Below are 27,938 nucleotides of genomic sequence, written 5' to 3'. Positions count from 1 at the left end.
GGGGGAGGTTTAGGGGTTCACAATAAACAAATTGTATGTGGAATTCTGGAAATCTTCCACAGTATGAAATGCTCAAGTTTTAAATTCTGTCTAAATTAAAAGTTTTTAATTTTAGGGGCCTAGGGGTTCTCTGTTTGCACCTACATGAGGAGAGAGATAGGGGCTTGAGCGAGCAGATAGTTGACTGCAAAGTAGGGGTTTGAGAGAGCAGCTGGATGGGCCTCAAATAGGCTCTGTGCAGTAGTCCCGTGATGTACTTTTACAGTCTCTTGTTCGACACTGCAGAAACTGTTTCCTTCAACTGAGAAAAATCTCTAAACTTAGGAAAATGTTGTCGGATGATCTGGAGCTTGTAATCCATGCGTTTGTTTCTTCTCGTCTGGACTATTGTAACAGTTTGTTTTCATGTCTTAACAAGAAGGAGCTGTCTCGCCTGCAGTTGATTCAGAACTCTGCAGCGAGAATTCTGACTCGCTCAAGTAGAAGAACTCACATTTCTCCGGTCCTTAAAACTCTTCACTGGCTTCCAGTTTTTTTCAGGATCAACTTTAAAATTCTGGTTCTTACTTTCAGAGCTATTCATGGTCAGGCTCCTCCATACATCACTGATCTGATCCAGCCTTACACCCTCGGGCTCTGAGGTCTGTGGATCAGAATCTACTTATGTTTCCACGCACAAGGCTCAGGACCAGAGGAGAGAAATCTTTTCAGGCTGTTGCTCCTAAGCTTTGGAACGATCTTCCTCTCTCTTTGCGCTTGATGGAGTCTACTGACTCCTTTAAGAAACATCTTAAGACGTTTCTATTTGTTCAGGCTTTTCCTTGAATTTCTCGAACATTCGTTTCCGGTTTACTTCCTGCTCCATAACGTCAGCATGAACTTTTCAGGGTGTATGATCGATGCCCGTTTCCCCACTCCCAATAGCAAACGGGAATAAAGATTCCGCCGCTATATATCCAGTTACTTGCACCAGTACGAAGGTAAGTGGAGGATGTGGTGATGCTATGCAGCTAGCTGACGTTACTGCTATGTTTAAGCTTTGCCTTTGTTTCTCGATTCTTAACTATGTATGTCTCTCAGTGTCAGACAAAGATCAGGACACGTGTGAAGTCGTAGTCAGGGCGCTGTGTTACAGGTCCATGAAGAAGGCTGAGTTCACAGCTTGCATGTATGGTGAATCTATAAAAGATAATACAGTAGCGGTTGATTGAGAAATCCAGTGTTCCTGGCGTTCTTGGGTACTCGGCAAGATCATACATTTTAAAGTAACTATAAAATGTTATCATAATGAAAATAGTGGTTAAATTGATGGGTAAGCTGAGCTTTCTCGTCCCCACTGGGTTGTTACATGCGTTCACATTCAATCTGTTCCAGATCAGGGCCGGGTCTAGGCAGGGGCAAGAGGGGGCCTGGCCCCCTCAAATAAATGTTGTGCCCCCTCAAACTTACATGTAAGTAGAATCCCTTATTAGTCCCGCGATGGGAAATTCGGTAGTGCTTTTTACAGCCATTCACACATACTGATGGGAGTAGGCTGCACACTTGCGCCAAGTTCACCATCAGGAGCAATCAGGGTAAAGTGTCTTGCTCAGGGACACAACGACACAAGCTCGACTGGAGCTGGGATTGAACCTGCAACCTTTTGGACTGCAGGCAACCACTCTACCATCTGAGCTATGTCAGTAAGTAACAGCACAATGCCCCCTCAAGATTTGTGGCTGCCCCCTCATACATGCCTGTCTAGACCCGGCCCTGTTCCAGATGTTCCTGTGGATGCAGCTAATATTATTCTTGCTGGATTTAACTATTGGTAGATTGAAAACAGTGGTTATAAAGGTAAGTAAGCAGGTAAGTAACAGCTGTGGTTAACCCCTATTGGTTATTGTGTAAGTAAGTGAGAAAAGATTATTTGTACTTATTTATATATTTATCATCAGCATGCATGTAATCATTCAAATGTATTTTTATAAACTGTGTTTTACTAAACTTAGTCATTTATTGAAGGTCTAAACTGGTGTTGTTATAAGGCAGTGGTGCTCACACTTTTTCGGTTTGCGAGCTACTTTTCTAATGATCAAGTTCAAAACATCTACCTTCATCAAATTTGCTCAACGTAAGTAATTACATTCTTCACTCAGATGACTTGCACTGAATGAAGTGAATGGACTGATGATCAGTCATGATGGAAGGATGTGTGGAATTAATCATCAGAGTCAGTCAGTGAGGAGCATATTTCCTCATAAGAAGATACTTTTCCTCTGAGAGTAACTTCCAAAAATGTCCATGAGACCTGGTCTTAAGCTCAGTGTCAGCCTGTGTTAAATCTCATCCTCCACTGCAGACAAGTTCAGACACGTATATACTAAGAATTGCATTGATTTCCTACTAAAAATGGTCATTCATTCAAACCCAAATGGTGCAAAAAAAATATTCATGTGTAAGAATCTGTGCTTGACACGAATTCAAGCCCTTTTCCTTTGTTCATCAAAATCAACAAAGAATTCAGACGGGTTTGTTAAGGATTTTCATTCAAACTCCACTTCAGTACAGCTTCAATCATTGCTTTATTTTCTTCATGAAACAACGGCTGGAACACACAAGCGTTAATCAACTTTTCCCGGAGCAAGTCACACATCACATCCGGGATCGAACAATACATATCCTTCAAAATAAAAGTACTATGCATAACACAATGAGTAAAGGCATTTTCTTTGACATTGCTTAACACCCCCACTCGTCTTTAACTTAATGGGTTTCCCGAGAACACAAAATTGTATGTACTTTTATGTACCAAACATATCTTTGACAAACCTTTTCAGTTTCAGTTTAGTTGCTGGTTTTGTCATTACATCAGCAAGCATTTGCTCAGTAGGACAATACTCCAGATGTATCTTGCCAGTGTTTACAATCTCCCTGATGAAATGATACTTGATGCCTATGTGCTTACATCTTTGCCTGTTTACAGGGTTCTTGGCAAGTGCAATAGTACCTTGGTTGTCTTCGTACACTTTTGTTTGTGCATACTGGTACTTGTCCATTCCTTTAAGTAGCTGTTTCAAATATATACATTCCTGTATAGCTGATGCTAAGGCAATGTATTCTGCTTCACATGTAGAAAGTGCAACCGTTGGTTGTTTTCTTGATTTCCATGAAATACCTTCCTTCACATAAACTGACACAATAACCTGAGATACTGCGCCTGTCTGCTCTCTCTGATGCCCAGTCTGCATCACTGTACACTTTCAAACCTAGTTTACTTGTGTCATTTCTTTTGAAGCATAAACCTTGTTCTGCTGTACCTTTAAGGTACCTAAAGACATGTTTTACAGTGCTCCAGTTGGATCATCAAAATGCTGTGAGAGTTTACTGACCACAAAACTTATGTCTGGTCTAGTGCATGTGGACAAATATATTAAACTTCCCACTGCCTCTCTGTACTTTCTTGAATTTGTCATTTTTTCAGCATTTTCTGAATAGTCAAGTTTTGGTTCACATGGGGTCTCTCTTGGTCTCTCTTGCCCTACAGTCTTCCATTTCAAATCTTTTCAGTATTTTGTTCACATATCTTTTCTGTGACATAACAACTTGGCCTTCTGTTTGCTCAAAGTCTATTCCCAGAAAATGTCTGAGTCTTCCCAGATCTTTCATTTTGAACTTTTCAGTTAGCATTGTTTTCACATTTGTTAATACACTTTAATTGCTAGCTGCTATTATCAAATCATCAACCCATATAATGAGGATTACCTTTTCATCATGTTTTTCTTTTGTATACACACAATGATCAGCAGGGTTCTGTGTGAAATCATTTCTGATCAAACATGCATGTAACATAGCATTCCAGTTTCTTCCGGACTGCTTGAGACCATAGAGAGACTTATGCAGTTTACACACCAGTTTTTCACCTGTGTCTGACCATGTCTCGTAACCCTCTGGTTGCTCAATGTAAAGTTCAAAATCAATAGGTGCATGTAAATATGCTGTCTTAACGTCCATCTGATGCAGCAGCAGATTCTCCTGCGCTGCCTTCTGCATGATCACCCTCACACTGGTCATATCAGCAGTAGGTGAGAATGTCTCTTCGTAATCAGTTCCTTGTTTTTGACTGTAGCCTTTTGCTACGTATCTTGCTTTGTACTTTTCTGTTCCATCAGTGTTACTCTTGAGTGCGTACACCCATCTGCCCCCCACTGCTCGTTTGCCTGGTGGAAGATGGGTGAGGCTGAATGTTTCATTTTCCTCCAGTGACTGCATCTCTTCATTCATGGCATTGATCCACTGCCTTGAGTTGGTTGAAGCAATGGCATCCTTGTAAGTCTGAGGAATGTCACACACTGCTCTGTAACAGAAGTCAATACATGTTTGTAGTTTGTCTACCTTTTCTTCCGTTTCAAAGTCCTGTAGGTAAGTTGGTTTCTTTCTTTCCCTCTTTGGGTTCCGCCTTGTTCTCTCAGCATCGTCTTCTTGCTGAGACACTTCAGTCTGTTTTGGAGCAGTCTCCGAAACATCACTTTCCTTATCATGACTTGATGCATTTTCTTTGTTTTCATCAACCATTTCTCCATTGTCATGACTTTTTGGCTGTACATCTCTATCACAATACTCAATGTGTGCTTCAGATGTTTGTGTCTCTTTTTCATTTGCTGTTTTGGTTGTGAATTTCACTAACCTGTGCTTTTGGACTTTTTCTGTGTCTGGATAGTACACCAGATAAGCTGGGCTGTTTTTATCATATCCTATAAAAACACCTTGCTGGCACCTGGAATCCAACTTCCCTTTCTCTTGTTTGTAGGCAAAACAGATGGACCCGAACTTCTGCAGTTTGGAAACATCCGGTTTCACGCCTGTAAACATCTCATATGGAGTTTTTCTTGTGCGTCTGCTGTAGCACCTATTTCTAACGTAAGCAGCTGTCTGTACAGCATAGTTCCATAGTTTATCTGGTAAGTTACTCTCTAACAGTAAACACCTGCCCATGTCATAGAGAGTTCGCCAACCTCTCTCTGCTGTGCCATTTTGGTGTGGCGAATAGGGCGCTGACTTTTCATGCCTTATCCTATTCTTGGTCAACAGTTCTTGGAAAACTTGAGTTGTAAACTCAGTGCCGTTGTCTGAACGGACGCACTTGACTTCACCATTAAGGTGCTATGTCTGCCAAGAATCTCTCTGTGGCATGAACTGCATCACTTTTAGCTTTAAGGAAGTACACAAACATTGTACCTGAGTAGTCATCTGTAAAAGATTGAGCGTATCTGTGTCCCTCTATGCTCGGGGTTCGCATTGGACCTGCTAGATCAGTGTGGACTAGCTGTTTTGTAGGTTTTGTAGCTTTTCTGTCTGGCTCCCTATTTCTACTCGGTGTGAATTTCCCTTTCGTACACACTTCACATATCTGTGTTGGTCTGACCACACTCCCATTTATCACCATGCCTTTTACAACACCTTGTAATTTTTGTACATCTTCATAATTGCAATGACCCATAATCTCATGCCAGGTTTGTATGTCGTGGGACTTTTTACATTTATCAACACTCTGTTCAACAGTTGATAAATAATACAAATTGCCACTTTCATGAATGTCAAACCTGCTGCCATCTTTTGTAATCATGTGACTGTTCTTTTTCTCCTCACAGTAATCATGTGACTGTTGCTCCTCCATTCGCTGCTGTCGTCCGGTGCTGTCCCGGAGATGAATCACAGCGGTCCCTCTGCGTTGGGCGATTCCGTTGCACTTGGTCCCATCTGCCAGCTCGACTGCGTGGGTCTCTGGCTGAAATGTGTCGTCGAAACTCACAAACTTGCTCATGTTGTCACGATGTGAGAGGTTGCTCCTCCATCCACCATGATGCTTTTCATCTTTATGTTGTCAGCTGGTCTCTCAGTCTTTTTATGTTTCACCATGAAGAGATGGTCGTCATCACCTTCTTGCTCTTTCTCTGCAACTTTTCTGGCACCATCTTGATCTCCCTTTTTCTTGCACAGGGATTCTTTATGTGTGTTGCTTCTACAGTAACTGCACCACACTTTTCGAGTACATTGTCTTGCTATGTGTCCTTTTATTCCACACCTGTAGCATGTCACACTTACATCTTCATCTCTTTTGTTATTAAAGTGTGTATTCATATTTTGCTTGCTATGCTTTATGTGTGTTTTCATTACATTGTCCGTTGATTCAGCCGTTTTCATCCTTTCAGCTTCTTCATAGATTCTCAGCCTCCTCTTAAAGTCTGTGAATGTAACTTGGTCTTCATTTTGTGTCACATGGACAGCTAGAGGCTTGAACATGTCCGGTAGCCCACCAAGTATCATGGCTATGATTAGTCCATCACTCATAGCTTCACCTACATTTCTCAAAGCAGTGATAATATTTTCCGCTCTTATAATATAGTCTGTGACACTTTCGTTGTCTGCCATCCGCAGCTTGGTCAACGATGTGTATAAACTTATTATTCTTGGCTTGCTTTTTCCGGAATAATGTTCTTTCAATATCTTCAGTGCCTCCCTGCCTTTATCAGCAGCGTCATGTCTGATTAGAGATAGACTTTTATCATCTATCAGTCTTATCAGTTCGGCATAGCAGTCAGCATTCTTCCTTCCGTCTAGAGCTAACTGCTCTTCACTAGCATCCGTGGGCTCATGCAAAATAGTCTCTTTCAGGTTTAAGATGTGCAAGTGACCAAGTAATCTCGTTTCCCAAAGGTCATACTTATCATCTTTTCCGTCAAAAAACAGTTGCGGCGATAGCATCCCTGCCGCTCCTCTGTTCGTCATCTCTACATGTGTTTTGCGGTCTTTTCTTCTGCTAGCTTGTTAGCACTTAGCTCTTAGCTCTAGCGACGCTCCCTGTAACTTTGCCCGGTACTTATCTTCAAGTTGGCTCTCATTCTCTGCCACTTCTGTCCGTCATTAGTCACTAGCGGTGTCCGAAGCTGTCTGGGCCCATAACCTGTTAAGGATTTTCATTCAAACTCCACTTCAGTACAGCTTCAATCATTGCTTTATTTTCTTCATGAAACAACGGCTGGAACACACAAGCGTTAATCAACTTTTCCCGGAGCAAGTCACACATCACATCCGGGATCGAACAATACATATCCTTCAAAATAAAAGTACTGTGCATAACACTGAGTAAAGGCGTTTTCTTTGACATTGCTTAACAGGGTTCATCCCTTTCCATCCCTCCATTTCAATATGTCCATCATGCTTAAATGAAGCACAAGACTTAAATTTCTCCATTTCTGTGATCATGAAAAAACAAAAACAAATGAAAACATGAATTCAAACTAACAGTTTATATTTGTTAATTTTAAACATGTCTGATATGAATCACACAAGTGGATTATTTAAAATTTAAAACATCTTCAGATGAAGTTTAACGAGAATAGAAACTAAAATAGAAATAAACAATTTCCCGAAGGAGACCTCCTGAGGATCAATAAAGTTTTACCTTAAACTGTTAACCAGTAACTTATCATCATAATCGCTTTGTCTGATCGTCTCTGACGTCATTAGAATGTGTGGCTCACCTGCAACTGTTTAACGTGTTTGGGTTTCAGCGTATTCTTATTATATTCGTGAGATAAAGGTCATTTACAAATAGTCATCATGTGATGTTGTATTAATACAAGTGTGATGGAACTGACGTCATGTTTCTGTGACTCTCGTAGCGATCAAACGCGCATTATTTTGTTCGATATATTAAAAAAAAATTTTAAACAAGCTTATAATTCTATATCGTTTTTCTGAATTGCGTAAAATGACTGTCGCACGTTTTGCTCTTTTTATTCTCGATTCATATGAACTTTGCCATGCGTTCAGTGAAAGAGGCGGGAGCTCTGATTGGCTGCTTTGCATGTCAATGAAATTGTAAACCAATCGGCGAAATAACCATTTGATTGACATGCACAGCAGCGAATCACAGCTCTCTTTACTATTTTCTTATATCATATTTTATTAAATCACGCGATCTACTCGCAACAGCTTCGCGATCGACCGGTAGATCGCGATCGACGCATTGCCCACACCTGTTATAAGGCATAATATTTCCGTAGTGCAGTTGAAATGTTAAGACAAAATAAATAAGTAAGTAAGTAATTTGTATTTATAAAGCGCTTTTCCAGACCAGGGTCACAAAGCACTTAAACAATCAAAACAATACTCAACAAAATATATACTTTAAAGGTCAAGATAAAACTGAGAAAAACACAGGAGTTCCAGAAAATCAAGCCTGCACAAATAAAAATGTCTTAAGATGTTTCTTGAAGGAGTCAGTAGACTCCATCAAGCACAGAGAGAGAGGAAGATCGTTCCAAAGCTGATCCACAGACCTCAGAGCCCGAGCTGGGGTGTAAGGCTGGATCAGATCAGTGATGTAATGAGTAGCCTGAGCATGAATGAAAGTAAGAACCAGAATTTTAAAGTTGATCCTGAAAGAAACTGGAAGTCGTTGTTAAAATACACCAATTAAATTTACTCAGTGGCTATTAGAGATCGGAATGATTGAATCAAAACTGTGTCTAAAATAATGATGAACAAAGAAATATGCCAATATGTACTGACTATTACACTTAACTTGTACTGAAAGATTCCAGTCCAGTGGAGCTGGTGCATCACAACTGCACACGTGTGGCTGGAGCTGCTTTATGTAACCACTGTGTAGTCTTACTTTTCCAGTCAGCATATTGTTCTCAGTTGAAGGTACCTGTGGTCCCCCTTTTGCTAAGCTATACTGAAGGAGAACAACAGTGGCACAAGCCCAGGACTTTGGTAAGTGACAAGAAAGGGCACATCTATCTGTTGCACACTCATACATGTGTTGGTGATATTTTCTAAACTATATCCTGTATTATTAGAGTGACTGGGTGTAAAACCAAGCTGTGGATAAAATGGTTGTGCTATCTGCAAAACCCAAGTGTAAGTAAGTAAGTAAGTATTTTTTATTTATATAGCACTTTTCCAGACCAGGGTCACAAAGCGCTTAAACAATCAAAACAATACTCAATAAAGTATATACTTTAAAGGTCAAGATAAGTGTTGAGGAACAACAGAGATTGTGAGGTAAAGCTAAATATTGTGGATTTATTATAGTAATCTGCATGAACGTTTGAATGAAAATTTGGCATATATGTCACTTTTTATTTTTCACACAGGAGCACACTCTACAAAGGCCTAAGTGGGGATTTACCTGATCCCCTTGTTCTTCAGGTAGGAGTAACAGGATCAAATTCAGTATAGTATGATCTCAACCTAAATTGATATACATAAACTAGTATTTCCCATTTTATGAAGAGCTGTTAACAGAAGGTTTCTCATTACAAAGTTATCTGTAGTGGGGTGGGGACAAGGACACCGCTACATTGAAAGTGAACGGTTAATGTTCATGGTATGAAAATTGTGATTTATTTATTGCCTAGGTTACAGACGTCTATAAGAATTTCTACGAAGCTGAGGCACCAATTATCTGTAGCATGGGCAAGAAGGAGCTGTCTCGCCTGCAGTTGATACAGAACTCATAGAAGAACTCACATTTCTCCGATCCTTAAATCTCTTCACTGGCTGCCAGTTTCTTTCAGGATCAACTTTAACATTCTGGTTCTCACTTTCAGAGCTATTCATGGTCAGGCTCCTCCTTACATCAGTGATCTGATCCAGCCTTATACCCCAGCTCGGGCTCTGAGGTCTGTGGATCAGAATCTACTGATGGTTCCTCGCACACGGTTCAGGACCAGAGGAGAGAAATCCTTCCAGACTGTTGCTCCTAAGCTTTGGAACGATCTTCCTCTCCCTCTGCGCTCGATGGAGTCTACTGTCTCCTTTAAGAAACAACTTAAGACAGTTTTATTTGTGCAGGCTTTGATTCTCGGAGACTGTGTTTGTCTTTGTGTTGTCTTGACCTTTTAAGTATTTATTTTATTGGGGTTTTTTTTATTGTTTAAGCGCTTTGTGACCCTGGTCTTAAAAAGTGCTCTATAAATACTAATTACTTACTTACTTCCTCTCTGCAGCCTCAACACAGACTGAGGAGGAGACCTGCTCGCGCCAAAACGCCTTGTTGAGTATCTCATGATATTGTGATTACTGTCTTTTCCTTTGGTGATGAGGTGACTGATTTAAGGTTTAAGCGTGGGACCTCCAAGACTAAGATAAGATCATAAATAGCAAAGAACAAACAAGAAAACATTTTTCCAAATTTAGGAAAGAGGTAATAGCTGCCCTGCCTCGAGACGATGAACAGGTTGAGTTTGAAGACTCTGTTGGGTCGGACCATGACTGGAGCGCTCACCACCGACATGGCTCGGAGGGTCTGATAAAGGGGACCTAGTCCAGACGAAAGGCGATTTTAGCGTAGAGGTCGAAAGTGCCACTCGAGGGACTAGATCAGCCAAGTGAGGGTGCCACGAGAGACCAGACCAGACACGTGAGGGTTCTACATGGAGGTCAAACCGGCTAAATCTAAGTCCGGACCGGACTGGAGTTCCAGGCTGACAACAGAGAAGATGCGGTCTGTCTCCAACAGGTGGTAGAACGTAACCACCAACTGGTGAACCCTGCAACCTGCAGCCCCTACATCCTGCGGCCCCTGCTTTTTGTGGCCCCTGCATCCGAAGTCTAACTGCTTTCACTGCCAGCAGTGATCAACCCCTGCACCTGACCACGTTTCACTGCTTTTGCTGCCATTGGTGACCTTTTTCACCACATCACAACCACTTGGCATCAGTTTTTCTGCTTTTGCCTATTTCCTAAAACCTTTTGTAATAAGGTTTTCCACCACAACCAGCGGAAAAAATTTCTCATAAAATCAGCAAGTTCAATTCACTTGACAAACTATGTCTGTGCATGATCCTGAACTGATCCTGAACTGTCTTCGATCAAAGTTTGGGAGCTCACAGACGACAATGGCTGATTAATGATTACATTTGTTGTGCTATCTTTCTGACACACACTTGGGAATTCACTATCAAGGTTTCTTGTTTTAAGATTCACACCAGAAGTGATAAACTCTTGGTTTGTTTAATTAACTAATAGATTTTAAAAATGTTATCAAGATTTCACTGAAGCAATTGGACGACAAATTGGAGGCCAGCAATCCTTTCATGTTTATCTTTGATAACATGCAGGATATGAAGATGTCATTGATGAATGTTGTATTCACATGAACCTGCGAGTAAATGCTGAGTTTAATGTAGATGCCTGTGAGAAGGTTATTGGTCTGTTTGTTTATCTGACTGAGCCGTTGGGGCATTTGTAAAGAAAGTACCTGTGGATTTATGTCTTGACAATGAAATGCTCATTTAAGAGTTGTGATACCAGGAAGTTTATAAACTCACAAGGTTGTCATAAAACCAAGTTAAACACCTTGTCGTAAAGACAGAAATATACATGTATAAACAATTTGTACAGAATAATTACAAAATAAAAAATCTTGGTTTGAAAGCTTCTGGGTTTTTAAATGCAAAACCAAATTAATAATTGTCAATATTAAAATAAAGTTACAAAAACAGTTCAATTACAACTAAAATAAGAAGATTCAAATTCAAAACAAGCAAGAGTGACACTGAAGATGTAAATGCTTGATAGAAGATGTATTCCTTTTTTTCTCATTGTTAAATTTGATCAACGTCTATACAGCACAGTGCAGATACACACACACACAAAATATGCCAAAAACAAAATAAGAGGGGAAATGACAGACTAAGGAAAAAATAAATGCCTGAGTCCAACAAATGACTAGTTGACTGTGCATATGTATTTATAAGTAATCAGAATATTTCCAGGCTCATTTTGGTCATTTAAATGTAGCATATCCTACTAAGCCAACTTGTTTACTTAACTTAAGTACGATACAATACAATAAAAATATCTTTATGAACGTAATTAATTAATTAAGAATGTTTTTCTATTTTTTTTTTTATATGACATTTACTAAGTTTAAATCTCATCCGCCAACTCTCGCGTTGTTCTGGTAAAACCATGTGCGCGTGCGGGCAGGAAATGACGCCAGAGAGCGCCGGAAGAACTCTGGTAAGGTGACAGGCAGTATCAAAAGCTTTATTAGGGAAGTGATAGATATCAGTAAATATATAAATAGGAGCTTGTATCATTTTAGCTACCGTCAAATATTGTTTCGGTGTTATAACAACAACCTTGTAAAGCTGGCGTGTGACACAGAATACCAATATGGCTGCGTCATCCACCCCGAAGGCACCACCTCAGTTTGAAAGTTTCCCGTTCGTCGTGACAAACACCGGGACGAAGGATGGATCCGAGAAGGAGCAGGGACAGACTGGAGCGGGGGAGAAGAAGCCATGCAGGGCTTGCACAGACTTTAAATCATGGATTAAGCTCCAGAAAAAAACGAAAGGCGCTTCTGAGGTAACAATGTGTTAATAAGGGCAGTTATAGAGAGACTGAAACATCGTTCATAAAAATAGAATAATTAGTTGAACATCATCAAACTCATTCGTCAGAACCATATTTGGATCCTTATTCTACTAGGTCATCCAAAACTTTCCACTCCAAAAAAATTTTAAATCCTGCTTGCACCTGCTATTTGTACTAGTAATGTATAAATTTACTAATTTCCTGTTTGGCAGGAATACCCATCAGAGGCAGAAACTAGGACAAAACCAGAGCCACAGTGTCCGATGGACCGAGAAGAGTTGGGAAGAAGCACATGGTCCTTCCTTCATACGATGGCTGCATATTACCCTGATGAACCATCCATCCTTCAGCAGAAAGAGATGGGGCAGTTTATTAACCTTTTTTCCAAGTTTTTCCCATGTGACGAGTGTGCAGAGGACCTGAGGGGGAGGTCAGAGCTGCTATTTAAATTTTTCATCTTTTGTAAAAACAAACTAACTTTAACTTTGACCTGTCATTGGTACAAAAAGACAGACTCATCATGTTGCTGGTTTAATATGACGTATTATTTTCATCTTTTAACAGGTTAAAAGTTAACCAGCCGGACACAAGCAGCCGCCACACTCTCTCTCAATGGTTTTGTGGACTTCATAACAACATCAATGTTCGACTGGGAAAACCAGAGTTTGACTGTTCACTTGTGGATGAGAGGTGGAAGGACGGATGGAAGGACGGCTCCTGTGATTGATCATTGTCAATGATCCTTGAAAAGTGAATATTTTATTATATGGTCAACATGAGAATTAAAACATAATTGTATGACTTGCAATTGTAATGAAATGGGTGGGGTAGGTGGTTTTTGCATTTAGGGGCATTATACTCAACAAATAATCTACTAAAACTAACAAATATTCGACAAACAGCAAATAACTGTTACTAATGACAAATAATGTATGTTCGTATACTACAGCTGCTCAATAATCATGATTATGATCATAATCTCCATCAATAGTGAAATCATGTCATTGTTTATTATAATTTTGTCAATAAGCTGGGATTTCAGTGAACTACAAAATGGAAAGAGCAAAAGATAGTGATCAAGGGTAATTACACTGAAAGCCAAAATTAAACAAAAATACATTTTGATTCACTGTCGCCTCATTTCTACTTTCAATTTGTTTGACATACGGTACAGTCAGGGGAGGCAGTAGCTCTCAGTACCATCCATCACAAACTGTGTTGATACATGCAATTGACACTTGCTGGTTGTCGTATTTCTGAATTTAATTCAATTCAATTTTATTTAGTGTCATAAAGTTATCTCTAGACAGTTAACAGTTTAAGTAAGACTATAGTGGAGAAAGGAAAAACAGATCCCAGCAACTCATCAATAAGTTAAGCACAGTGTGGCCATGGCAAGGAAAAAGTTCCTTTTAGAAGGCCTTTTTGAATGTCGCCAATATAATGGTTGCAGGTACGTTTAGTTGCCTTGATCCTCCACAGTCTTTAACCAATAAAGTATAATTTTTGTAAGGATCTTATTTAGTTTCGCTCATTGTAAATTCAACCGCAGTGACAAGGCAAAGTTTGGGTAACAGTAGTTTCAAACTACGTCACATCTCCATTGAGGCGGAGAGACCTTTTCAAACTAAAGGAAAGGGGGTGGGCTTTTACAAAAAAGTAACATGTTTATGTGGCTTACGTGAACGGAAAGATTTTTCCAACAATCTATAATTGTTATCTCTTGTCATTTTGACAGACAATCTTCATCATTCAATCAGAAATTTCCCTGAGAGTGTCATCTCAAAGGGATCAATAAAGTGCAGTCTAATTACAAGTGATTAAAACACCCTAATTTGAATAGTGAAAAATAACTGACATTTTGAAATTCTGAATGAATTCTGCACACATCTTTATACTTTCATTTGTTTTCAGTAAATATTAATTGACACAAGAAGAGTGCTCTATTTAATATAAAACGTTCTGTGTATGACATATGTGTTGGTGTTTAAGGGGAATGCTGATATGAATGCTGTTGGATAAACATTGAAACAAGATGCTATTTTTACTTCTAGCAATTTTAAATCTGACTCCAGAGGACTAGGTACCTCACAACAGCCATGAACCTTTAGAGGTTACTGTAAAGTGCCCACTCTTGTACCCCACTCTATTTCAAAACAGTTCGGTTGTCTCACAGAGAGAAAGCTCGTTTAGCCTACAGGATCGCGTCAGCGCATGTGGGGGAGTTTTTTTTTTCTTTATTCAATTCAAGTTTTTTTATTTTATTTTATTATTTATTTAATTGTACTTTAGTTGGAATATTCTGTATCAACAATTTCATTTATTTAGAATAATCTATGTAGTTGTACTAAAAGGCCACTAGATGGTAGTAATGTGTTTAAAAAATGAACTTAAATGAAAATGAATTAACTACGAGCGTTGATAAACCTTAATATTTTTTACATCATCAAATGCTACTTTAGAAATAACTGAATACTAATGAAGCTAATTATTGGATCAATTATTTTCAAACAAATTACTTGTTTGTATCGCACAGTTAGTCAAAGTTTACAGCACGTAAATGTGTTTTAAATCATTGTTGGATTACTTTGGTTCTCCACGATAAAGTGTTTCAAAACGCTTACTAGCAAATTCCGCGCATGCTCAGCTGCGATACTGTAGGCTGAACGAGCTTTGTCTCTGTGAGAACCATAGACAACTACAGTATATACATAGACGCCGCATCGACTGCTGCGGCTAGGTACAATTTCGGTCCCCCCACTTCCTACGTGATGACGTCACACGCTGCATATGCGAACGTCTCTTTAAAATATTTTTACGGGTTAAAGAAACGTCAAGAGAACGACAAAATAGTTTTTATCAACGCTCGTAGTTAATTCATTTTCATTTAAATACATTTTTTATACACATTACTACCATCTAGTGGCCTTTTAGATATAACTTTATTGATCCTCAGGAGGTATCCTTCGGGAAATTGTTTATTTTCCTATAGAGAAATCGAATATTCTAAGTAAATTAAATTGTTGTAGATTTAATAATACAGAATATCCCAACTATAGTAAAATTACTTTATACAGACATAAAACAGTTGGAAAACAAAAGCCTTCAAACTCTTAAAGCAACAGTATACAAAATAATACAATCAAGATATATCAGACAAACCCACATAAAATGAAAATTAAAGGACAATAAAAATAAAATACAATGGATTTGGTGTAATTTCAATTTGTAATTTAATACCTGGTTACATATATTTATCTTTATGTATATACATAGAAATAGCACCGTTCTTTGACCAAAATTAAATCAGAAGTCAATTTTGAGATATTGATATTTATCCACACAGTTATTTATTTATTCATACATTTTGTTATGTATTCATACATTTATTTATCGTCCTTCAGAGCTGTATATAACCAACGCACTGCTTCCTTGCATGAAAAACACATCCATGTGTTGGCATGTAATGGACCACAGTTGTCTGCAGTCTGTTTACCAGAGAAGAAGAAAAAAAAAAATCTTATTAAATTTCAATTATTTATTTTGAAAAAAAAATTATCAAAAGGAGGAAGCGTGGATCTGTACTAATTATGCAAATCTGACTTCATGTTGTTCCTGTGAAATGTACATACAACGTTAGAATAATCGACAGAATAATTAAACATTACTATAAATAATAATAATAATATAAAAATAACGTCTCCAAAGACTATGTGTCTGTAGTAAAGCGCTACGACCGGTAGATGTAATTAAACTGAATAATCTTACTAAACAGTAGTTTGTCATTCTTTCAATCTTTTTAAGCATTTTAATTAATTTAAAGGACACAATACACAAATACACAAAATTTTATTTTATTTTATTTGGTTTACATATACGTTTTATATTGAAATATACATCGTGAACATACTGATTGACACTGATATTGAGTTGCTGGGATCTATTTTTCCTTAATCAACTGTAGTCTTATTTCAACTGTATAGTGTCTTGAGATAACTTTGTTATGATAAGACACTTTAAATAAAATTGAATTGAATTGAATTGAATTGATAGCCAAACACCCGGAACTATATTTCTTGTTTCTGTCGGAAAGACTTCGGGACGGAGTGTCTTCCGGGTGGTGATGTCCTGTTCCTGTACACGCCGTGGATTGAAATCTTTTCCAAAGTGTAAATTAAATACCTTTTTGTAACATTCCGATTGATATAAAAAGTGATTATTGCTTGTCGATGTTTGTTTGATTTCTTTTTGCATGTACTAGCTAAACTAATTTATAGCTAACTCCTGTTGGTTGCCGTGTTAGCAGAAGTCTAACAAAGCTTTGAACTGACACGTTTAATTTCTCTTTCTGAAACAGTAGTTTGACAACACCCAGACAGACGCGATGGGGATCTTGGAAAAAATCTCCGAAATCGAGAGAGAAATCTCTCGGACCCAGAAGAATAAAGGTGAGATAGAGAAAAATGCAAGTAGGAATGTGGGAGCATTGAAGTGGAGTGATTTTTCCACTTGTATTGTATTGTAAACTATACTTTTGTGTCACGATTAGGACTGTCTTACACTAGCTTGCCTATCGATTTGTTGTTTTCATATACTCAACATAAATACGTTGTTAACTCTAGGTATAACTTGCCCTATTCAAGTATATTTTCATTTTAACAGTGACTCAGTTATGTTACCTCCACACAAGTATCGAAATGGTTATGGTGTTTTGACAGTTTTACAATAATAAATGAAATGCAATTCAAACACCAATCTTGATTTGGACTTTTCCCTTGATCTTTCTTCTACTTCTCTTTTTTTCCCAGCTACTGAATACCATCTTGGTTTGCTAAAGGCCAAATTAGCAAAATACAGAGCTCAGCTCCTGGAACCTTCCAAGTCTGCAGGGGCAAAAGGCGAGGGCTTTGATGTAATGAAATCCGGGGATGCGCGTGTTGCTTTGATAGGGTTTCCCTCCGTGGGTAAGGTGTGTATCCAAAAAAGTTTTAATTTCTTTTTTGTTCTTTATTTAAAACGTTTAATTTTCCTAAATATAATAATCAAGTTTACATTACGTTACAAAGAAAAAGGTCATTTTTTAAATATTTGTTTGTGATACTGCTGTTTGATGTCCACCATTTTAGCTTGTGAAAATGTGAAACTAATGTGAATAGTAAAAGTGTAGATTTTAAATGGGGTAAAAGCTTTGGTCATTAATAAAAAAACAAAAAAAACTTTTAACTTGTTATTCCTCCCAGTCCACCTTTCTTAGCTTAATGACTGCAACCGCCAGCGAAGCTGCTTCCTACGAGTTTACAACTCTAACCTGCATACCTGGAGTCATAGAGGTGCTTTTTTAAAACATTCATATTTGACTTTTAAATAAACTGAAATTGAAACTAATATCCCAACAGTGCTGCATCCTATCATGCTTGGTGTTGATCACATGCTTGTTTGATCTTCTCAGTATAAAGGTGCAAACATTCAGTTGTTGGATTTGCCAGGTATCATTGAGGGAGCTTCACAAGGTGATTTGGATTTGGATGAGTATTGCACCAGCATCAAATTAACAGTTGATTTAATGTCAATTAATGGTTTAACTGGAAATACACAGTATCATCTTCTGTCCTTTATGTAAATGACAACAGGTAAGGGACGAGGCCGACAGGTCATCGCTGTTGCTCGGACTTCTGACGTTGTCATCATGATGTTGGATGCCACCAAAGGAGAGGTTCAAAGGTGATTTCTTAAAATTTATAAAGTGAAGTTTCTGACAATCTAAAACAAAATGTATTTTGATATTTATTTGACATATTCTTTTCTTTCTTTTGATTGCTTTTACTGAGTTTCTACCATTTCTTCCATTAAGGACCCTTTTAGAAAAAGAGTTGGAGTCTGTTGGCATAAGACTGAACAGGACAAAACCCAATATTTATTTCAAGGTAAGTAAGTAAGTAATGGTTATTTCTAGAGCGCCTTTTTAGACCAGTGTCACAAAGCGCTTTAACAATCACAAACAATACACAATTAAAATATATACTTAAAAGATCAAGACACACAAGACCCTTCTGTAAACTTGGTAAATCAGACGAAAGGCATTTGTGCAGTTTGAGTAGATTTTTTATTTGGTGTCATAACTTAATCATGTTTTTAAAAACCAAAAGAATCTACAAATACAATTAATAACCACATAAAGGTTAGGAACAACTTCATTATCAGATGAATTGATACTTAATTACACAATTATCAGTATTGTATCAAAAAGCTAAATTTTACCACAGAAAATGTATTCCATTATATTAACATATATTATTCAAGGAAATACATTTTTCTCAAATATAACATCTGCCATAAAATTATTAAAAAAAAAAAACAACAATATTTAACTTAATCCTTTTCTTTTTCTTTCCAGCCTAAAAAAGGCGGCGGCCTGTCCTACAACTCCACTGTTCCTCTCACCCATTGCTCGGAGAAGTTGGTGCAGCTCATCCTTCATGAATACAGTATCCTTGAGCATGTCAAAGAACCTCAATGTAACGTTCCTCCTGTTCACAGCCTTAAATCTGAACCACAGAAATCTTTAATGCAGAGGTGCTATTCAGGGAGGACAGTACGCCGGATGAGTTCATAGACGTCATTGTTGGGAACAGAGTTTACATGCCTTGTCTTTATGTACGTACATTTATCGATGCTCTTCCCGGTGAACTTGAAGTTGCATATGTGTGTTTCACAGGTGTACAATAAAGTGGATCAGATCTCCATAGAGGAGGTGGACCGTCTGGCTCACAGACCTCACAGTGTCGTCATCAGGTTGGACTCTCGTCAGGATCTTCTGTTACAAACATTTGACCTTTTTCCTTCTTTCCAAGTTGTGGGATGAAGCTGAACCTGGATTATCTTCTGGAGCGATTGTGGGAATATCTTGCTCTAATTTGCATTTTTACCAAGAAAAGAGGAGGTAAACCCTTTTTTTCCTTTTTTTCTATTGTTATGCAATTTTAATTTTAATTTTATTTAAGAGCGCCCGGACTTTAATGATGCCATAATCATGAGGAGAGGAGCAAGTGTGGAACATGTGGTAAGTCTACTTCACCAAACATTACACATTCTAATGGGACATACTACAAATGATTTAAAACATCAGAAATTATAGTGAAACATGACACAGCTAATCTGCTTTTCATTTTCAGTGCCATCGAATTCACAGAACCTTAGCCAGCCAGTTTAAATACGCTCTTGTTTGGGTAAGTGCTTCATTCTTTTTTGCGCTTTACCTGCATCAGATGCGTCAGAACTAAGTGTCTTGGTGTCAATATTTTGAAGTTTCTGTATGAAGCGTTTCTCCGATGAGTACTTATTCATGTGTTTACAGTTGTGTTCATTTTTACTATAAAGAACTATGCCAGCAAAGAAAAAGTTGAGTGAACATGGACTGCGGACATGCGTTTACGTCAGTGGCAACAAAGATTGATGTCAACTATCAACTAAGTCTAGTAATAGTTCAGAATCTAGAAAGAATAAGATCTCAGCAGGATAAATTTAATCAGCTCATATGTGCTTCTCTCGAGTCAAAGTAATGTTATTCAATCTAGTCTCAGGGGTAACTTTGGTATCTGCGATTGGTGTTAGTGGCCAGTTGCATGATTTCACCTTAGCTGTGTATTGAGCCCCATCACTGATTAAATATTGTCTTCATAAAAAGTGTTTTAATGCTATTGCACACAAAAGAGCATGCTAATAAATACATAAAGGCTATTGGGTTTGTCCCCCAGTTCCCCATTTGCTTTATTTTCTAAAACTGTTAATCTATATAATAAAATTGGATATGTACTTTAATTTAATTGAAATTGCTCTTTTGCTACTAATGTGTTGATTTGTGCTTTATAAAGTGAAAACATCAAAACATAATCATGATGATGAGGGTTTTACTGCATCTTGGAGAAAAAGACTTTAACATTTGAAACCTTTGAGTTAGTCTGAAAAGTTAGGTTTTAATATTAGGTTTTCCTTTAAATATTGGAAACCTGCAGTCCTGATAGACTGGTCCCTTTCAGGCAGTCCGTCATGTCGGAGTCTTTGCCAACAACATAATGATGACTTGTACTGCCGCCTTTAAATGCAACAGCTCTCTAATGTAGTACATTTTCTTGGGGTTTTCAGGGAACCAGTACCAAGTATAGTCCTCAAAGGGTTGGTCTCACTCACATCATGGAGCACGAGGATGTCATCCAGATAGTGAAGAAGTGAAAAGGAGCTCAAATGGAAGTATGTACACAAATGTACTGGGTTTGGAAGGGACCTCCAGTTTTATTTTACATACAGCAAAGCAGTGATCGATGTTGATTTGCAAGGAACATATTAAAAAGCTGGATGTTTACTTTTCTATTCTGGTGTATTTTTTTCTGTTTCAATGTTTTAAAATACAGTGGTCAAATATTACAAAACACTAATACTGTAAATCATTGTAATATGTAGGAATACACCTGCCTGTCACCTTAACTACCACGCCCACTCTGCTGTGATCGGTTAAGCATCCAGGTTTGTCACTGTGCACTATCTTGGAGAGGAAGACATCAACATTTTAAGCCTTTGAGTAAGTCAGAAGAGTTGGGTTTTCACATTAGGTGCCCTTAAACCCTGCTTGAGTTATACCAGCTACTCGGGGCAAGAGGGAAAACTTAACATTGATCAGTCTAGCACAGGGCACGCATAGAGACACTTTGAAATTTTAGCTAGTGTTTTGTTTGAACCTTATCTTACTAGTAGAAGGTAACCCTCAACCCCCATCCAAATGACTTTTTTCCTGCTGCCCAGCTGTTCGGTCTTTTTGTCTTTTCCCTCCCCTCACTAAAGAATGAATCCGCTGCTCACGGGCACTGGCTCACCAGAACAATGACCACATTAAACATTTACAAGCATCACTTTGAGACTAGGAAAGGGCCACAGAGTTGGACACAGGTGGAGGAACAGTGTCCAGACTTGGAGATGGACTGAAGATGTCATGTCTGAGTGGGCCCTGGATGAAAATATGCGTCTTTGGATTCACCTGAACGGCGAGGGAAGATGAAGGGATGATAGAGGACGGAACACAAAGGTGCTCTTCACTGCATGTGCTTTGTGTACAACACGCATGACACCTGATGCTGCCTGGCTCCGTAATGCTTGACTAGATGTGTGTAGAAACATGAGCAAGTGTTACATAAGCTGTGTTTTCATGAAACACCTTTGAACATAACTTGTTTTTGAAGTCTGTTGTGTAAGCTTTTTTGTTCAGTTTTGTTAATTTGAGATCACCCATGACATTTTAAAATATGCGGGAAGGCAGATTTTATGTTTTAATTTTTACTCTTTAGCCTTAACATTTGCAATATCGACAATTAAGAGTTTGTGACGATCAGCTTTGCTCCCATTAAGCGGTTGACTGTTTACATTAATTGATACATTTAAAGGGCAACTAATATGTTGATTTAAGTAGGTTTAAAATTAATCTTGGACCTCTATTGTACTCATCAGTATGTGTCTTTTGTACAAAACTCTTTTAATTTAAATATTTGTATTGAAAATATGCTTAAGCCCCGCCCACTGAAAACAACTTTTTTTTCGAGATTCAATTCTTGTTTACCCTTATCCTAACCACAACCACTCTGCTGTGATTGGTTGAGTTTAACACTATTACTTGTACAATAAAAATAAATCAGATCTTTGTTTAAAGACACACATTTATGTGTATAAAATGAGAAAGACAACAGAGCTCTGCTCTGTCTGAATCATTTCTGAGGCACAAAGACGTTGGTGTTATATCTCAATCCCAGTTCTATTTCGTTTGGTGTTCCGCCCTCTAACTGCTTCATTACCTCAACATCCTGCCTCGTCTGAGAAAGCTTAATCAACTCGCAAATCTGCTGGGTGCAGGCCACATCCTATAAGAGGTGGGTAATCCCCGCCGCACTTCCTGCTTTTCAACTCCGAGAGAATGCTCCTGACAGAAGATTGGCAAGTGAACTGATGGCAGAAATGAGTGAGATCATTGATGTAGATAGATGTGCATGCATGACGTGTGATGCCCCCTGAAAAGGAAGACAGGTTGACGGTGATGTTCAATAGAGCATATATGGGGGGGACGCAGGTGGCGTCCCTCGCAAACAACATGGCTTCCCTATGCGATGCGCTCGACAGGCTCACGTTTCAATGTGATGAGCTGGGACCAGCAGATGTAGAGGTCAAGGACTCTTTGGCCGGTCTCCTCAGGATGTCACAGGTATATGCGATCCTGAGAGGGAGACTCTGCAACGCTGGACAGCTGGGCCACCAGCATTTGTGGCTAAACTTAGACACAGCGCTGGCGGAGAAAGATCGCCGGAAGGTCCTGGATGGGCCAATAACAGAGGACTCTCTTTCTGGTCCGGAGCTGGCTCGCCCGGTGGCGGCGCTGCAGGAGTCAGTGCAGCTCCAGGATCTTCCGCATGGATTAGATGAGGAGGCTCGTCGGGGCTACAGCGCTCAACGTCAGAGGTAGCGCTCGTTGGCTTCATCCTCTGGTGCGAAAGTGATCCAGAAGCAGCAGAGCATATCCAGGCAGCCTCTGCAGCAGCAGAGACGGCGGTAGCAGCGGCGGCGGGCGGGAAGTCAGTTCGTTCGTGTAGTGATGTTAGTAGCTTGCATGTTTTTCCGACTGTGAGAGTTCAGAGAACATTCTCAGGCGTCATTAGAAGCTTTCGCTGCTAAAGCTAAGCTAACATGCTCCTCCGTTCATAGACGGCGAGAGCTTCTTCTCATTACGGGGTTCGAAGGTGGTTTTAAATGCCAAACAAAGTCGGATGAGGGACAGACTTCAACCACATGTGTTTTATTTCTAAACAAACAGATGTCAGCAAGGCTAGCTCAGTCAGCTGTGTTTACTTCTGCTTCCGCGTTGACAAGAGTTTGACAGGTGGTGAGGTGAGTGAAAATAGACCGAACATGTATATATTGACCGGAGGGTGTTCCTTCCCCCACAGAATTGTCAACAAAAATCAGTGTCAAGTTTGGTGGCAGAGAAACGCCATGGAACGGACGCGTCGTGTTACCTCTAGGCGCAGGGTTTCTCGCCGTTCTGAGACCAGACGGGGATGAGGAGCTACCGTCCCTTTTGGTCGTTCAGCTGGAGAGATGCGTGTGTCCATTGAGGGCTGTGGCCTGTTACTTGTACCGGGTGGCTGTTTTTAGTTGCTCTGATGCCCTGTTCATCTGCCACAGTAGATGTCGGCTAAGAGAGGCGGTCTCCCCTCGGAGGTTCTCCCATTGGGTGAGATCAGCCATCAAGGGTGCAATGACAGCGGCGCACAGATGCGTGAACTGGTGTGCATGTCCACAGTGAGTGGAAGTAAGAATCTCTTGTGTAAAGGGAGCAGCTAGTCTAGCAGCATTACTGGAGATGCTCAGTATTTTGTTTACTTGAGTAGAATCTTCTGATAATATATTGTAATTGGTAAAATTGTTGAATGCAATCATATTAAAAGTCAGTATAATATAATTGAAGCTATTGAGTGTTTTGTACAAAATGGTGGAGGTGTGTAAAACCCTTGTCCTTCAAGCTGCTGAAGTTGATTAATTTTTTGTTGATTGTGAAATCAGGGCTCTGCCAGATGGGTGAGCGGATTGAAGGGGCTAGTTCTGCAAGCCTTTAAGGTTGTATTAAAACCAGTAACACACATTGAGGTTCATGGTTGGTGAGGCACTGACTCCTTTAGTGTCAGATTTACAAGTATATAAACCCAAAAAGTAAGCTTATTCAATTGGCTACTGGTTATTTCAATCAGCATTCTTCACACACATATGAAGTTTAAAAATATATATGATTTGATTTATCCATTCTCAACAAAACTATATTAAATTGTAGTGATACGTTGTTGGATATTAGTTTACATCCTCTAGATCTATGGCAGTCATCGATTGTGGATAAATATTGATATAGCATCATAAACCTGTCATCGTTGACATTGACATAAGAGTCATAGCTGAAATATTAAATTTGAATTATCAATTTATTTAAAGTTATAAATTACATATACAAAATCTTTAACCATATTTAATGATCTGAGACCGTTCAATTGGCTAAAAATCTAAACTTAACTCTGCTTGGTTAAGCCAGCCCTGAGGAGACACCCCCAGTGTCAGATAGCCAGGAATTGTATGTCTGTCCTGCTTCCAGCGGTCACAGGCTTGGACTAGAGTAACCCCTATTGTTAGCCCTGTTCTGTGTAGCCGCTCACATACGTTGTGACTGCTCTCCTCTGAGTTATGTGCACTTAGGAAATGCCTGGGGTTAGGTTTAATGGCAGGATTAAGTATCCTGTAGCCTATCGGGACCTGTTGTAATCAGGACTAAGTTATGTTAAACAAGTGAATTGGTTAAATGCCCAATGTATTGTTGAGAGTCACCATAAGAGTCACACCCACAACTCCCGGTCACCCCCTCTAGGCTTGGCTTGTTGCCAAGTTACTATTTGAGTGTGGGTTGCTTGGTGACGGGGCCTTCCTGGGTTCTGGGACCAGGGTCAGAGGAGGATACGGAGTCTGACCTGGTTCTGCCGGTTTTTGCTTGAACTTTCTAGGAACGGCATGGATCTAGAGGGAGCAGACGACGGGCCAGCTGCAATGGGGTGATTTTCACTCCCAATGAGAAGATTCCCTCGTATGGCACCATGCGAACAAAGATCGACAGGCAGATTTTCTTAACATCCGAGTGAGGATTAGGTTTCAAGGCACGCTCGGCCGGGCAACCGGGGACCTGCATGACCATTGACTGGGTCAGTTGTTCTTCGGCAACAAGGTACTCACAGGACCAGTAGCGGGAGACCATTCTTGGGTGGCACACACATCGAGGAAGTATTACTGGAAATACAAGAGGCTATTCCAGAAACAGAATTATTTTGGGGGATGGTCCACAGCTCTTTCCAAGTAGTTAGTTCCCAGGGGCCAACCCAGCCGTTGTTTTTGGCAAATTCCCCACTAGCGGGAACCAAGCTTGCCAGGGTAATTGCAGAGGGATACAGTTGTGGGTCTCAAAACACACGGAACACCAGGAATACTTTGTGCGTGGTATTCAGGCAGAACATTATTGCAGGGCTGTAGGGAAAGGCAGAAGTCACAACCTGATGCCAGGTAGACCGGATCATTGGGTCTGGGACCTCAAATGAAGTGGTATGTCCATTGTAGCTGGTGGATTTACCGAGAGCTTGGTGGGCTGCTGCTGCAGAGACTACGAGGTCTCCAGGCTCAGCAAGGATCCACACAGTGCCTCACCTGCCATCCTGAGGTAGCAACCATCAGGAGGCTAGAGCAGTCCTTGTACCTCTTTGGTGCCATGGGCCATGTCATCCTTAATCTTCTGTGAGCCATCGGTATACAACACCTACGGGGAGGGATCATCCAGGACGGGTGGTTTCTTAGAGACAGGGGTCACAGGACCTATCACAAGGTCAGGTTCAAGCAGAATGTCTTCCCAGCGGCCCCATCGAACGTTGGTGGCTTTAGTGCTCTCGAGGGTTGACTTTCGCAGGTAGTAATGCACATGGCTTTAGGTAGTCCCTTTGATAGGCCAGGACTGCAAGTTCTTTCTCTTCACTTCTTCTTCACTGGACACAAGGAGTAGCTCCACATGGCAGATAATCCTTGGCCCTCGTTGCCAACTTGTACAACGGCAGAGTTCTCTTCACGGGAGATGTCGGCAGTCAGCCAGGTGACCAGAGACTGTGGGCTCGAGAGCCACAGCTTCACGTATGGCATTTTGTTACTCCTGGAGGTTGAGCTGGTCACTGGCTGTCCATAGCCAAGACTTAGCAGAGGAACTGGCCCCCTTCAGCTCTAGGGGCTTCTTTAGTCGGGCGTAGAGTGGCTTAGCGTAATTCTGGAAACCTGGAACATGATCCTGAACGTAGTTACAGAGACCCAGGAATTTCTGCAGGTCAGTGAGGGTGGGGGGGAGGCTCAATAGTGTCCAGCTTGTCCTTGAAGCCCTCGGAGAGTCCAATGTCAGCCGACACCGTAAATCCAAGGTAGTTGACTTGAAATTTTCCAAACTGGCACTTTTTAAGATTAAGTTTAAACCCTGCTGTTGACAATCTCTCAATCACTGTCTGCAATCTGTCCAGATGCTCTGCTTCGTCATCATCAGCGATGAACACGTCTTCGATGTAGATAGTAGCATCCAAACCGTCAACAATATCGAAAACGGCTGACTGGAACATATTTGGGGAATTCTAGTATCCTTGTGACAGGCGAGTCCACACGTAGGACTTGCCACGGCTTGTAAAATCGGTCTTTCCATGTGAGACCTTTTCCAGGCGGAGGGAGAAAAATCCATTAGCCAATTCAGGACTTGAATTTCTTAACACGTAAAACCTTGAGTCTGGCTTGAGGTTTGATCATTTTGGCGTGGTTAGTGATTTTTTTCTCCTTTTTTATCCAGGTTAGTCTCATTGAGATTAAAATCTAATTTACAAGAGAGACTTGGGCAGGAGGGACAGCAAAACACAGTTACACATAAAAACCCATTTCATACAGTATTAAGTGCATTGGTACTATATAAGAAAAAGATACAAGATTACTGACTAAAAACATTCACGCCAATGACAGGGAATCCATCTCCAGGTGCGGAGGTTGTGGTGCCGGAGCCAGGGGTTCACTATCTCTCATCTTCCTGTTACGGAGTGGTGCAAATCACTATGTCCACCACCTTTTGAGCCAAGATGCCCGAGGTTGCGAACACCTGCACTGCTGCTATTATCGCCTTCTCTACTTCCATCTAGGGCCATTCCCTGTTTTGGACAGTATCAACAGGAATAAGTAGTAGTCTTTATCATGTTTGAATAGTTGCATTATCATGGAAGTGTTCATTGATGAGGTAGTTCTAGTTGTTTGTTGTGAACTCTGTTATCATTCGAATTAATCGATTGGCGATAGTCGGCCAGAAGTGTTTGTAGCACTCGACTTGGAATCCCCTGGACCTGGAGATTTATTGATGGGCATCTTTATTATGAGCGATAAAATGTCCTCTGGTGATATGGGCCTGTCTAAATCATTAACCTGTTCTCTAGAGCGGTGCGTAATTTCAATCCATTAAGGAAATTTATGATATAGTCTATGTTTGGGTTTAAATCTACACTATACAGCTGTTTACAAATAATATATTTAAGACTTCATGATTCTGTTTCATTTTCTAAAAGAGTTAAAAATGATATTTTGAAGTTATGAAGTTGTGTGACTCTGATCTGTTCGGTAACAGTAGCAGTACTGTCTCTGAATGACTCCCAGGGGTACTTACTTATAACTTTTACAGGCATTCTGGGGATCTTACTTATAACTTTTAGAGGCATTTCTAGGGGTCTTACTTCTAACTTTAACAGGCATTTCTGGGGTTTATTGAATCATTTTTTTTCTAATGATTGAAGAGGCAACTTATCTGAACTGGTTATCATTTTCCACAACCATGAAACAAGTTATAATCACTTCAATTCCCAAACCTGGAAAGGACCAAAGAAATTTAGATAATTTGTGTCAAATAACTTCAGAAGTTTTGGGTAGACCCATAATTATTC

The 27,938-nt window shown here is 39.8% G+C and overlaps 2 protein-coding genes across 2 annotated transcripts; both read left to right on the top strand.

Moving 5' to 3' along the window:
* The first annotated feature begins 12,010 nt into the window (after positions 1-12,010).
* On the top strand, positions 12,011-13,503 carry gfer (growth factor, augmenter of liver regeneration (ERV1 homolog, S. cerevisiae)). The gene is made up of 3 exons (XM_087809202.1): positions 12,011-12,369; positions 12,591-12,808; positions 12,943-13,503. Exons 1-3 carry the CDS (start codon positions 12,175-12,177, stop codon positions 13,103-13,105), a joined length of 576 nt encoding a protein of 191 aa, XP_087665328.1. The 5' UTR covers positions 12,011-12,174; the 3' UTR covers positions 13,106-13,503.
* A 2,973-nt stretch (positions 13,504-16,476) lies between these two features.
* Positions 16,477-20,737, top strand: drg2 (developmentally regulated GTP binding protein 2). The gene is made up of 14 exons (XM_087808705.1): positions 16,477-16,547; positions 16,736-16,826; positions 17,187-17,347; positions 17,619-17,708; positions 17,828-17,888; positions 18,009-18,099; positions 18,230-18,302; positions 18,773-18,863; positions 18,935-19,032; positions 19,094-19,170; positions 19,230-19,318; positions 19,380-19,438; positions 19,551-19,604; positions 20,521-20,737. The coding sequence occupies exons 2-14, from the start codon at positions 16,763-16,765 to the stop codon at positions 20,605-20,607; spliced, it is 1,095 nt and encodes a 364-aa protein (XP_087664831.1). The 5' UTR covers positions 16,477-16,547; positions 16,736-16,762; the 3' UTR covers positions 20,608-20,737.
* The last annotated feature ends 7,201 nt before the right edge of the window (positions 20,738-27,938 follow it).

Source organism: Callionymus lyra, chromosome 15 (assembly GCF_982586985.1).
Source record: "Callionymus lyra chromosome 15, fCalLyr1.hap1.1, whole genome shotgun sequence".
In the NCBI taxonomy this organism is placed as follows: Eukaryota; Metazoa; Chordata; class Actinopteri; order Syngnathiformes; family Callionymidae; genus Callionymus; species Callionymus lyra.
Note: the sequence above shows the minus strand (reverse complement) of the source record. Positions and strands in the feature narration are given on the sequence as shown.

Excerpts from the sequence above, each read along its gene's own strand:
- gfer (XM_087809202.1), top strand. The coding sequence starts at position 12,175 with ATGGCTGCGTCATCCACCCCGAAGGCACCACCTCAGTTTGAAAGTTTC. Across the intron at positions 12,370-12,590 it reads AAACGAAAGGCGCTTCTGAG|GAATACCCATCAGAGGCAGA; the intron begins GTAACAATGTGT and ends CCTGTTTGGCAG. Across the intron at positions 12,809-12,942 it reads GCAGAGGACCTGAGGGGGAG|GTTAAAAGTTAACCAGCCGG; the intron begins GTCAGAGCTGCT and ends ATCTTTTAACAG.
- drg2 (XM_087808705.1), top strand. The coding sequence starts at position 16,763 with ATGGGGATCTTGGAAAAAATCTCCGAAATCGAGAGAGAAATCTCTCGG. Across the intron at positions 16,827-17,186 it reads TCGGACCCAGAAGAATAAAG|CTACTGAATACCATCTTGGT; the intron begins GTGAGATAGAGA and ends TTTTTTTCCCAG. Across the intron at positions 17,709-17,827 it reads GCATACCTGGAGTCATAGAG|TATAAAGGTGCAAACATTCA; the intron begins GTGCTTTTTTAA and ends TGATCTTCTCAG.